At 38.8% G+C, this 13,815-nt stretch overlaps 1 protein-coding gene across 2 annotated transcripts in view; it reads left to right on the top strand.

The window, feature by feature from the left end:
* Positions 1-463: 463 nt before the first annotated feature.
* LOC139941003 (nucleoplasmin-like protein ANO39) overlaps positions 464-13,815 on the top strand; it is an 86,149-nt gene continuing 72,797 nt past the window's right edge. For both annotated transcript variants that reach the window (XM_071937416.1, XM_071937415.1), the window contains exons 1-3: positions 464-662; positions 6,996-7,108; positions 9,808-9,930. In XM_071937416.1, coding sequence (XP_071793517.1) covers positions 641-662; positions 6,996-7,108; positions 9,808-9,930 — 258 coding nt within the window. In that variant the 5' untranslated portion in view covers positions 464-640. The remainder of the gene's footprint in view (positions 663-6,995; positions 7,109-9,807; positions 9,931-13,815) is intronic.

Raw genomic sequence — 13,815 nt, 5'->3', positions numbered from 1 at the left:
TCATTTATTGGCCAATCCACATCCATCTGCCGAATGAGTGGCTGGTGAATGAGGGGATGAGCATATCATATCGAGGAAGATTCTGTGAGTTCGAGATTGTACACCGAAACGATGTGAACCGGGCGATTCGCGAATCATAACATTCTTTGCAACATCAACGTCGTCTGCTAAATGTAAAAGCAAATAGAAAGTACTTTAAAAAAGGTAACACCATAAAAATAAAAGAAACATATATAACGAGACTCTCCAAAGAAAGATTTATCGTGAATTTTTGTTCGAAAAAGCTTTCTATGCATGTGTGCCAACATTTGTTAGACCTTTAATATTCAAACGGACATAATCTCGGTTCGGGCAAAAACTTGTGTTTCGTTGGTGCACAGACGTATTATTGTGATCATCAAGTAACTTTTGCTGTGAACCAGTTATGTGCAATTGCTGCGCAATCGTGATTTAAAACATTTCAACACGCCATCCACCAACAACCCTCCACACACACGTCGTCATCCACACGTGCCATTCTGTTCATTTCTTTTGCCTCGTGTGTGTGGTTCAACAAACCACTGCTTGAATAGTACAATTTATAGATTTCATCTAGTTTGTTTCTTTCTGTAGTATTTCTTAGTCTTCTATCTCTAACAAAATGTCAAAGGAATACTTTTGGGGTAAGTACCATTTGAAATGATGGACAATAATCAATGAATCCTTGATTGACAAATTTGGAGAAAAAAGGGCTACACTACAGCCAGCGTGTTTTGTCCAGAGGCTATACCGGGACGTCAATACACCGTCAACAGGAACAGTACCGTCAATACACCGTCAACACGTCCAATACATTTTAAATCGACAAAAGAAGCAAGAACTGTAATAATAGTGTAAAACTAAAGTATATGGGTGGGCCCTACCTACAGTCGCTAACACAAGTTGATTTTGCCAACTCTTATTATTCTTAGTTAAAATTCTATATAATTCTTCGACTTCGGTAAAGACCGTATTGAATAACCCCCTTTTTGCGATGGAAGTCACCATCTTGTAGGTCAAACCGTATGCGTGTCCAAACGCGTACATCAAAGAAACGCGCAGCACGCAACGTTCCCAGTTTGATTTCTACGGCACAAGCATGCACACACACACGCACACGCTCGCAGATGCCATCAAGTTGTAGGGCAAATATTTGAACGGTGACGTCATATTCAATACAGCCTATTGAATTCTTCCTAAAAATCTTACCCACACATTTTTTGGACCCATCTTGTGCCTTGAGTTGTGCACCTAATACCGATTGTGCGTGCTGGTGGTAATGCTCGCATGTCGTCGCTGGTACGCATGCAAAAGCAGTTGACAGGGGTCTTGGAAGCACAGGTCGTGTTTTTATATTGCGTCAGAATGCAAGATGTAATCTATCCCTCAATCATGGACTCCTTTCGTTTGTGTATGTGACACAAACAAAAGGAGTCTAGGTGATTTAAGGGCTTGGGTCAATCCAAAATGGTCAGACGATGGATGGAGGAAGCCTCCATACAATCAATCAATCAATGTACATTTATTTTCCATGTCGACAATTACAATTAAGCATACAGTAGAAAACAAAATAATATCAATGAGTATAATAATGAAGGACGGATGCCAAATAACTTAACAGTAGGCAGTTCCATCAAGTTGATTTCATGTGTACCAAAACACACACACACACAGCCCCGAAAAAAAAGAACGAAATATTAAATCATAACTCACATTTTGTACAACTCAAAACTATGAGACTTGAAAGCAGGCAGGAGCATTCTCTCCTCGTGCTTACATTTCAAAAATATTTGAAATCGGATGAATAGTTTCGGAGATATTGTAAAAAATAGAGAGCAACGACAGAAACAGGAGGCTTGGCCTCGCGTGCAGCGTCCATTCGTTTGTGCATGACGTCACCTATGAACCCCATGGACCACGGATTTCGGAAATCTTTGGAAAGCGCCGAAGAAGCCCGAAAACGTTTTTTTGCGATGAGGGAGCACATCTTTACACAAAATGAGATAACGATTACATCATCGTGTAGCCGATAAAATTCCGCACATGGTACATGTAGTCGCATAGCTTTTACCATAAAAACCTATTTTTGTCTGCGTTTTCCGTTTTTTGAATCAAGATTTCTTCCAGAGAAAAATCATCAAAATTGAATGCGACTTTGTCAGTGCTAATTCCCATACTTTTAAGTTTAACTTGTGAAAATTTGGTGTAATTTGATTATGTTTTCTTCGCCCTCCAAGAGGTTTTGTTCAACCATTTCTTGCAAAGTTGTCCAAAATATATGCACAATTGTACATGTACCAGTACATCTTCGTGTTTCTGTGATGTGCCACCACAAGAGGGCGTGTGTTACAATAAGTTTGATAGGCCGGGGCTCTAATTATATGTTTCGTCTTGGTTGAGGGAAAGCTGCCCGATCTTGTTTTTGGTAATTGCCTCGTTCTGAATTGATATAACAGACTGCTCATCTTGTGTCAAAAGAAACTAGTATTATTATCTATTTTCAAGGCCTATACTAATTGAAACGAAAGTAGAACAAAAAATTGATTGTATTGTAGCCACTAGTTTTTAAAAATTGTCTTTGTAAATATAACAATAATAATCGATGTGTACCAATGCCTTCATCCTCAAGTTTTTTAAAGATTGTTCTAAATGTTTACTGTATTAATACTACAATTATTACTACAAGGATCAACTATATTAAATTAAAGAAAACATTCCAGTCATAAACTCTTCAATTTTATTCCAATCTGGTTAATTTAATAATGCTATTTGTTGACATAATTAATAAAGAATATTCACACAAACACCTGCAAAACTTAACACATATTTAATTTTTATAGTTAACAATTTCCCCCACAATGCCGCTCCTCAGTTTGATTCACAAAATATCACTTTTTGCCGTTCATAAAAATCATTACTAGCGCCGCGCAGCACAGTTTGTAAACCTCCCCATTTGTAGAGGGCGCTCGTCTATAGTGCGCCCTCTATTGTCATAGGCTGTGCATTAAACTTGGCCGTAGCCGATATGAAGAAAAACATAACAATTGAACTTGAACACAGGTACGTTTTTTGCACGATCCATGCTCTTTAAAGACAGTATATATCTGCAACCAAACATCCGATTTCAAAATTTTAAATTGATTTTTACTCCTTAGAATACACCTTAACAGACCACAACTTGTCAGAGAAAAAAATCACCTGCATTAAATTTTACTGAAACTGCCTATTAACAGTAATACAGTATAGAAATTTGAAGATAATAGCTATACAGAAATTAACGTACTAATCGACATTCGGGGAAAAAGTTTAAGCAAAATGCCTTTGTCATGTTTGTGTATTTCCCTGAGACAGACAAAAAACAAAAGCAAACAAAAACAGAACAAACAAACAAAAACAAACAATGAAACGGACCAGACTAATCAATAAAAATAATTAACGACACCACAGCCTTTGTACAATTAGTGTATATACATGTACTACAGTTACAAATACATATTCAAGAGGTGCTCTTTCAATTTCTTTGAGAATGAATTAAGTGAACGAGACTTTTTAATATCAGAGTTAAGGTTGTTCCAGAATAGGGTGCCACGAGATACATTGTTGTTTTTGGAAAACGTTGTTCGGGTGAATTTTGTATACAAATCACCTTTTGAATCTCCTGCACAAGTTGAATAAGTATGGATTGATGAACACGGTGTAAAAAGATCATTAAATTCGCTAGGCAAAGAGCCACTTTTGTATTTAAACTTGAATTTATACATGAATTTATGCATGAATTATATTATTATTTAGCTTCCAACAAAGAACAAAACTCAACCTAAGTAAGAGTAAGAGCTTTTTGATCACATTTTATCTGGATTATATATAGACCAGCTTTTCTGTCTAGGGAAGCCACTTTCCAAAAGATGGGCCCTGACGACAGACATGTGGCTAAGGATTCAGAAACTCGTTGGCCACAAAAGTTGAGCTAGGGCTAAAGGACACTTTCCATTGGTTTGAGGTTAAATTGCGTTTATGACATTTTCTTTCATTTTTTTTACATAGCTAAATTGGCTGCTATCTTGCCTTTTTTACAGAGCTTGTACAACATGGACAACAGAGGGCGCCTTGCTGCAGATGGCTCTTTGTGGATTTAGTCTGGCCCAAAATATCAGTTATTGTTACCAGAAACGATTTACAATGACTCAACGAGCGCAGTACTACTTAACTACACCTCCATGATTACACTATCCGTTAGCGATCACTGACGACTTGTGCCAAGACTAATCCATAAACGGCCATCTGCAGCAAGGTGCCCTCTATTGTCCATGTTGTACAAGCTCTGTGAAAGGCAAGATGGCAGCCAACTGCTATGCCAATTATATAATGATCAAGACCTCACCATGCAATGCCACAAATCATTTAACTGCTACGCTGCTTAGAAGAGAAAACAAATTGCGTGAAAAACCCCCATAATTTTCCGTAAAATGAAATGTACCTCAACACAAAGGGAAATTCTCCTTTAGCCAATAGGGCCTACATTGTGTGTACTTGACAGTTTTAATCTATGTGTCTCTTTCACGATTTATAATGTATTGAGAGTTTGACATGGTTTTTTTTTTTTTTTTTAAACTGGAAACAAACTAATGCGGAGTATCATTCTTTCTTGGTTTATTCGTGTTATGCAAGCAACCTTTCAAACTTGATAAACGTTGCATCCGTGAACATGGTCCGAACATGGTCCGCCTAGACTTAGTCACATTTGGGGCTAATCCACTTTGTATTCTAAGCCCCAGCGCTACTGCAATCATATTTTTGTGCCCAAAGTATGATTGCGTTGGCGCTGGGGCCAAGGAGGAAACAAAGTGCATTGGCCCCAAGTGGGGCTAGCCTAGACAGCACCTCAATTGTTGGGAGTGTGACCTGGCTGTGCTATTACCATGTGCTCAGGGCCCAGGCTGTAGACTAGCTAGTCAGGTATGACTAGGGTAACGTCCGTCGATATATCGAAAATACTCAAAAACTCAATATTTTTTTGACATCGAAATCGCCAATGTCACTTTTATAATCATATCGTAATATCGGATTTTTGATATATCGAAAATTTCGATGTTTTGAAAATTTCGATGTTTTGAAAATTTCGATGTTCCTAAATGATATCGAAAATACCAAAAGAGTGTCCGATTATTTAAAAGAAATCTGTGTTTCAGTATTAGAAAAGCCGTCGTCGTTATGTAGTTTCATCATTTTGAGTTGCCCTATTAAAAAAAAAACGTTTTACAACCAAGTATGTCTGCTTGTTCTTTGTGTTTTCGCCATCAGCCGCTGGCCCGCCGCAGAAGTTTAGACCCCCCGGCGAGCGCACGGTAAAACCTCAAAAGAAACCACCGCTGCTTTGCAAAAATACCCCGCAAAAACTTCCCCAAATCAACAAGACATAACAAAACTAGGAAGAAAACAATCTTACGTTATACAGTAAAATAATCTTTCTATCAATCCAAGGTATCGTAATGGCGTCATTTTGGTCAAATAAAGCCTACACGTTGTGTTGTTTTCGTAAACAAGCTAACATTTCCGAGGAACTATATGCTTCGCAGACCACGCTGTCGGCGGCTATTGCGTGCGTACCAGCGAAGACTATGCTGTTGTACGGTTTAAGCGTGCACACCAGCGTGTGTGGTTATTGCAATTCGGGGGGAAAACCCGTTTGCCCAAGCATGCACAAACACGTGCAGTCTTTTGTCAAGGCGGTATCGCTTGATGCACTGCGTTATTTCGACAATAGAGGGCGTTCTAGCATTCAATGTTTCATGCCTTTATTATAGATTGCTAAGTGCTACGAGCCTTTATTGGAGACTATGTGACTGCATGCTGCTTGCGTTGTATATTGTGATCGCGGAGTGGTAGGTCCGTGTTTTGCGGGACTTTCTAGTGATTTTTTTTTCGATGATTATCTCAACCATTTTCAACCGTAAAGGTAGTGTTACATACCAGCGGACATTTATTATGTATCTAACAATATTGCCGTGAATTGTCGTTATTTTGGAGGGCATTAGACTCTGAAAACGTTTAGTAACTATAGAACAGCGGGCCTGTCGCACCAATTTTTTTTTTTTCCACATCGTACCAAAGATCTCAACTCAAAGCCGCCGTCGGACAACTTGATTGACACTTCTACGTCAATGCATCGGCAACTGACACCTTAATGTCGGCGGACTCACAAAGGCTCTGTGTCATTTTGAGACGGCCAATCATGGCCAATCACGAATCGAGAATTGTGGTGAGCGTTCACCAATTGGCCAAGCCAGCGGTAGCGGCGATCATACTTTGTTGTAAAACCAGAAATAATCGGGACGCGGGACTACGCAATTTGAAATTTTTGAACTACAAACAAGTTCGGGGGATCAGACAAAAACAGGTTTAAATGTAACCCTATTAAACTGTCAGTCTACGGTATATATATTTCTACTCTCCATGAGTATACCAAGTGCTGTTTTTAGGCTTCATCTTGCGCGCGGGAAATACTCGATATATCGAGTATACTCGATATTAAATTTTCGATATATCGGTTATGGGAAAAAACCGATATCGACGGACTTTAGACTAGGGTAGGAACTTAGGAAGACAACTCCTAGAACTTGAGTAGGCCTACATGAGTACTCATGTACTTGGGTGTTATGACTTGAGGTCCACTACCTTCTCCTCATTTTTTGACACGTCCTTGGGCTCCGTTTTGTGTAGGAAGGGAAAGAAAGTGCATGCAATGCTCTTATATGCGAACAAACATGTACTAACAAGAACTGTCATTCAATATTTACTTAAAATTTCCAATATAAGATTAGTTATACAATGTAGAAGTGCCTGCCTCTTCCTTTAGTGAAGTCATAATTTTGGTCTCTTGCTCACTGCTTTTTGCTGAAGCAGCAGCATCATCACAGGGCTCTCTCTGTGTCAATGTACTGAAGTGACTCAACTTGGTTCTTTGTTTTCCTCTGTAGGAGATGAGCTTTCAGGGAGCAAGAAAGAAATCAAGTGGAATCCATCATTTGAAGACGATGATGATGATGATATAGACATCGAAGGCATCCAACATTTCCTCTTCCTTAAGCAGGTATTTGCCAAATCAATTGAATGAATCCCAACAGTAGGCCAAAACACATGATTTGGGATTGGTAATACACAACACAATTTTGCATTCTTCATTCGTAGTATTCATTCATACACTTGCACACATCTCTAAACTTGCAAGAAGGATGTTCAGGCCTAGAAATCCGACGCGAATCCGCGAATCGATTCGCGCGAAGATTCGCGCCCGGCGAAGACGCCGCGAATCTGAGTAGATTCGCGTGAAATTGCCAGGGGAAAATCACTTTCTCGGCTTTACATTTGGTTCAACATGAATATATTTGTACTAAGAACCTCTAGTTTTATTTATTAGTTCCGTTTATCCGACATAAAGTTAGTTTTTAAAAACATTCACGTCGCTGTCGAGTCGAGTTGTCGTCTGATCCTTAACCCTAAACGGCCGTCATCGTTCGTCACACACCACGCACTCCCTGCCTGTAATACACGATGTAGTTCGGTTGAATTTAAGTCGTTGGTAAACACAAGCCAAGGACCGGAACAGTTATTGGTTCCAGCCCAAAAACGAACCCCAGTATATTTTGTTTTATCCTGTCCGCGGATTGGTTGATAGCGCAAAAGATCCCGTTTTGGACCAATAGTCTCCCTGGATAGTAAGCTCACGGAATTAATCTGCTTTTATACACGTGGAAAAACACGATGCACAAACTACATGGTGCCGAGTATCCCATCGCTACACACACACACACGGTCGACCAAAGTTCAGTCTAACCAACATTCTGATCTGCACGCTGTGATTGGCCGTTGACGGCAGTTGGTAGTTCCATATTCACGATCTATAAAAACCCATTGTATTGTATTGTATTGTATATATATATTGATCTTCTTGACTAGAATTCAGTGCAGTACACGTTCACCAACGGAGTAAAGAAATGCTGCACGCTGTGCATTACGCCTGCAGATTGTGCACAATGCACAGCCTTGGAGGAGAAATTCTAATAACACGAACAACTTTTGCCGACGGAAGGCGTTATTGCGGGGCAAAATTAATTGAATTATTTCTCAGTGACCGATCGTTGATTCTCAAAGATTTCGTTGCAAACGGAGTTCAAGACATGTTCAAAACAACTGATCCTCAAATCTCGAATTCATAGAATTATTTTTGATGGAAAACGGATGATTTAGGGCATGAATTAAGAGATAAAATCGTCCAAAAACGCAGTTCTAAGGACTTCACTTATTACACAATTTTTTGTTTATTTATTTTTTTTATTAATTTATTTTTTACACGTTACAAAATTGGTGTATTCAATACACGCGATTGAAACAAAAAGTTAAGAGAAACCCCTGTTATGTCTTCTCATAATTGCTTTATTTTCAAAACACTTCATTTAGCAAATATTCATGTAAAAATATATGCAATAAAAAAATTCTCCCCAAAAATATGCGAGAATCCTTCCCCGAAATTTAGGAGAATCTTGGATTCTCGCGAAATTCTTCAGCGAGAATCCATTTTGATTCTCGCGGAGTCAAGCGAACTTCTAGGCCTGATGTTGAAGACTTCCTTCATGTGATCGAGTTACATTGTACCCAAAATGATGCAATAAACTCAAAAACTACAAGAATCAAACGTGAAAAGCAACAATTTTAGCCTAGTCGTTATTCAGTTATTTCTCAACAAGCTTGTACTTTTCAAAATTTCACTTAATTAAAACGATATAAATTCATCTCGATTGGCCTTTTTCCAAACCTTGTCTTGGGGTCCATCATTTTGCACATTCTTAATCAAATGGAGCCAGAGACAGAGCCTCTAGCAGAGGTTTGGAAAATGCCCAAGGTTTTAGCTTTGCTTGAATTTGATATGAATTTGACAGTCAATACACTTGCTCTTTGTTGCTTAGCCAGCCACATGCAGAGTTCCATTGTTTATGTGTTAAGTTGTCATACATTAGATAGGAGTACAGTACTTTCATGAGTATGGGACTTGTGCACACTTGTATTACAGCATAAAGTTTAATGACTTGCATAGTACATCTATCTGATATCGGCCTATTCACCATAAATATACATCCCGTGTTGGTTACACTTAAAGGCAGTGGACACTATTGGCAATTACTCAAAATAATTATCAGCATAAAACCGTTCTTGGTAACGAGTAATGGGGAGAGGTTGATGGTATAAAACATTGTGAGAAACAGCTCCGTCTGAAGTGCCATAGTTTTCGAGAAAGAAGTAATTTTCCACGAATTTGATTTCGAGACCTCAAGTTTAGAACTTGAGGTCTCGAAATCAACCATCTAAACACACACAACTTCGTGTGACAAGGGTGTTTTTTCTTTCATTCTTATCTCGCAAGTTCGATGACTGATTGAGCTCAAATTTTCACAGGTTTGTTATTTTATGCATATGTTGAGAAACACCAATTGTGAAGGCTAGTCTTTGACAATTACCAATAGTGTACACTGCCTTTAAAGGACTCTGCACTATGAAAATCTACAAGTATTTATATTGCAGATAAATTCAGGTGAAGTAAATTTATCTTTAACTTTAAAAGTCTTTCCCTGCATTACCAGTGTACAGATGTACAATATTTTATCATCATGCTTAGCCAAATCAACCATGTTTAGTGTAAAGCAGAGCTTACTGGAGCCCACAGGGTTTTGCCATGATTCTTGGCCAACTTGTGTATTATTGCTTTTGGTAACATTATGAATTACTTGACTACAGGCAGTTCTTGGAGCCAATGCTAAGGAAGGAGAGAGAAACGTTGTCGAGATCACAACCGAAAACTTTGAAGGAGACGATGTGAAACAGCCCCTCTTTTCACTCAAGCTTGGCCTCAATGAAAGTGTAAGTACTGCATGTGTCAGACCGATCGCGCTCGCGCTCCTACCGCGCTCCTGGGATTGTCTTCAGGTGCGCGATCGACAGCGCTCCTCCTTGATCATTACGGTGTATTTTACACAAAAGCAGATTTCACGCCTGTAGTCGTTGTTACTTTGCGTGCGACAATAAATAAAAGAAACATTGAACGCTAGAGGCCGTTTTGGAACAATGCACTAGCTTGATATTAAACGCCCTCTATTGGTAAAATCTACGCGAACCAGCAATAAACGCATTGAGACAAGACTCGACGTGTCATGTGGGAATTTTAGTGCATTTCCAGGTGGTGCAAATGCGAGGGCGAAGCGCATACCGTCGGCGTACGTAGCTCAATCAACATCTGTTGTGCAATCTCGAGATTGAGCAGCGCAATTAACAGATTGCTAGCTTTACAAACTCGCACGTGTACAATATGCATAATATGCATGCAGCGAACTCCCAGCCAGATACATTACTACACACACACGCTACGTCCGTCCGTCGTTGCAATACTAGTACTAGATCAACCATGGATCAACGACGCATTTTCTCGTCTAATGCTTTATATCAAATGTAAAAACATTTTAGAAAAAAGGAAACATTAAATATAAAACCTTAAAATCGTGCGGTATTTTGTCACACGGGAGTGGGATCGGGGTTGTTTTATTTTATTTTCTCTAAATTTTATTTGTGTATGTCCGACCTGACCATTTTAGTAATCATAAACTGAGTATGCTAGTCAAACAAATTGAGCTCTTGGACAATCTTAGAAGAGTGATTTTTTAGGAGCTCAAGGAGCTCAAATTGAGCTCCTGAGTATTCTCAGGAGAGTGATTAAAGGAACACGTTGCCTTGGATCGGACGAGTTGGTCAAAACAAAAGCGTTTGTAACCGTTTTCTATAAAATGCATATGGTTGGAAAGATGTTTTAAAAGTAGAATACAATGATCCACACAAGTTTGCCTCGAAATTGCGTGGTTTTCCGTTCTACTGTGCGAACTAACATGGTCGGCCATTTATGGGAGTCAAAATTTTGACCCCCATAAATGGCCGACGTGTTAGTCGACAAGGTAAAAGGAAAACCACGCAATTTCGAGGCATGTTTGTGTGGATCATTGTATTCTACTTTTACAACATCTTTCTACCCATATGCATTTTATAAAAAACGGTTACAAACGCTTTTCAAAGACCAACTCGACCGATCCAAGGCAACGTGTTCCTTTAAAAGAGCTCCTTCTATTTCTATAAATGAAGGTCTGATGTGTCTATGATTGACAGACTCCCCCCTGAAGATAGTGATTGCATTTCATGGTTTACACAGTCAACTCACCCCAAACCAAATTGCCTCATCCAAGCCCTAATAACAACTTGGCAGAGCATTGTAAAATGTTTAGTCAACTCTCGAGAGTCCCAAGACTTCCCTGAAACCAACTAGTCCCTCAACAGACTCGTCCTTCCTGAACGCATCTACAAAGCTATCTCTTTTTGCCCAACTAATGACTATGAGGTATTGTGCTGACATGATTCAAAGGTGTAGACTAGTCATTGTTAATCATGTTACTTGTTTGGTTTTTGTTTGACAATATGATATGGCTTTTTTCTAACATCCCTATTGTCCCAGATTTGTGCCCAAAGGGGGACCACATAAGGTGATGAATTTGACTTCCTTGTGCCCCAGTCTACAGGGCACATGTTCTACTGGCAGATTGCCACAGAACCGTGAGGGTCAAGTTAAAGGAACACGTTGCCTTGGATCGGACGAGTTGGTCACTCAAAAGCGTTTGAAACCGTTTGTTATGAAATATATATGGTTAGAAAGATGTTTTAAAAGTAGAATATAATGATCCACACAAGTATCACTAAAAATTGCACGGTTTTCTTTTTACGTCGCGAACTATCACGGTCGGCCATTTATGGGAGTCAAAATTTTGACTAAATGGTCGACCGTGTTATTGGACGAGGTAAAAAGAAAACCACGCAATTTCGAGGCATATTTGTGTAGATCATTGTATTCTACTGTTAAAATATCTTTCTAATCATATGCATTTTATAACAAACGGTCACAAAACGCTTTTCAAAGACCAACTCGACCGATCCCAGGCAACGTGTTCCTTTAAGTGGGTGTTACCCACTGGCTGAACAAAAACCATGTTTAAAACATCTTTTAAATTTACATGCTAGCCTGATGTTCATGTGTACTAAATAGTGTTGTATTTCAAAAGAAATTCTGTATGTTCTTGTTATTCAAGTTTGCCCTACGCCAGGCTAACAGCCTCTGTTCGTAAGGGGCTACAAGACAAACACTTTTAAGATGAAAATATAACTCGGGAATGGCTTGTTTTACACCTCGGCAAAGTGAGAGTGTATTGATGAGAACAAGCAGAAATCCTGAGGCTGTTTCCAAATCTAAGACTTAGACTCAGTCTCCATCTCTGGTATCCATTTGATGTTGGAAACACTGTGCAATATGGAGGAGCCCAAGCTGAAGTCCAAGCTGAGGTTTTGAAAAGACCTCCCAAGTTTCATGCTCAAACACCCTGATAGGGGGAATCAAATTGGACACACTATTGCACATTTACCATGAAAATATCTATAGACAAGACAAAGGCCACAGTTTTGGGAAATATTCAGCTGTTCACATCATGTTTGCCTCAAGGTGGCACTAAAGTTATGAGGTAAATCCATTGTTCTTGGAAATTTGCAAATGCTTGAAACCAAGTTAACATTACAAAATTATCTAATATGCCTGCTAATTATTGTGTCATGTTTTCTTTTGAAATAGTGTATTTTGGATCCACCTTTTAGAAATTTTTCATAAATTTTCCAATTTGCTGTTCCAATTTAAAAGAAAAAACTGCATTAAAGAACAAACAAACAATACTTGAGATTCATGGACAAATGGGACCTGAATGTATTGCTTCAGAATAATAAAGGTCAGCTCCTGGACTCTCTGACACAGCATTCAGCTGTTCTGAATGAACAGCACCCTCTATAGTCTATGAACGAACAGTCATATAGAAATAGAATTTATGCAACTAATTTACATTGGTTAGGCGGGGCTTGCACGAACCTTGTCCCAAAGGGAATAAATAGCAGTAAAATAATCTCAATAAGTTGATTCCATGTGGCAGTTTGTTTGAGAAAGAGAAGATACATGCCTCCAAGTTGTCTTAAGATTTGGATGCAAGCCAAAGTACATGTATCAGGAAGCGTGGGTGCTACTGCTATTGAATAGTTAATACCATGAACTCCCCTTACACGATTTTCAAATTTAGTTTAGTATGGAAGGATTGTGGTTGTGACAAGGTGCTGGAGAAGACCGCGATGTTGTTTATATTAGTCATAAATTTTGGTTTTTATGTTGTCAGTTTCTTTCGAATGGATTCCTTCACTTTATGTACTTTTTTGAAAAAGTTGTACAGGCGCAGATTCACACAATCTTCTGTAAATCATTTTGGGTTGAACAAAGAAAGGTTTAATAGTGTAGGACCCTTGACCCCTGGGTTAATGTGCTGCCAGTGCTGTATCAACTGAGCTATCCAGCATTGATGTTGATAATCTCCATATTTTGGTCAAAATTTTGTCAAAACTAGCTGAAATTTACCCGGTCTGTTTCACTTAGGGTTAATTAAGTACTGATTCTTCTATAAAGAAAAATTGTTGAAGTTAGCTGTGCATTTATATCTTCTAAAGTTTAGTTAACATGGAATTTTCAAAGGTCACTTTTGCGTGCATTTTTGTGCAAAATATGTTTTCCAAGTTATTGTTGGCTGCAGACCTAACATACAATTTATGTTCTTAACAAATGTACTTAATCTCCATGCTAAAGCATACATTGGATTTCAGCAGATTCACTACATGTTTGTATCACAT

This window comes from Asterias amurensis, chromosome 8, assembly GCF_032118995.1.
Source record: "Asterias amurensis chromosome 8, ASM3211899v1".
Classification (NCBI taxonomy): domain Eukaryota; kingdom Metazoa; phylum Echinodermata; class Asteroidea; order Forcipulatida; family Asteriidae; genus Asterias; species Asterias amurensis.
This window is presented reverse-complemented; position numbering and strand designations above follow the sequence as displayed.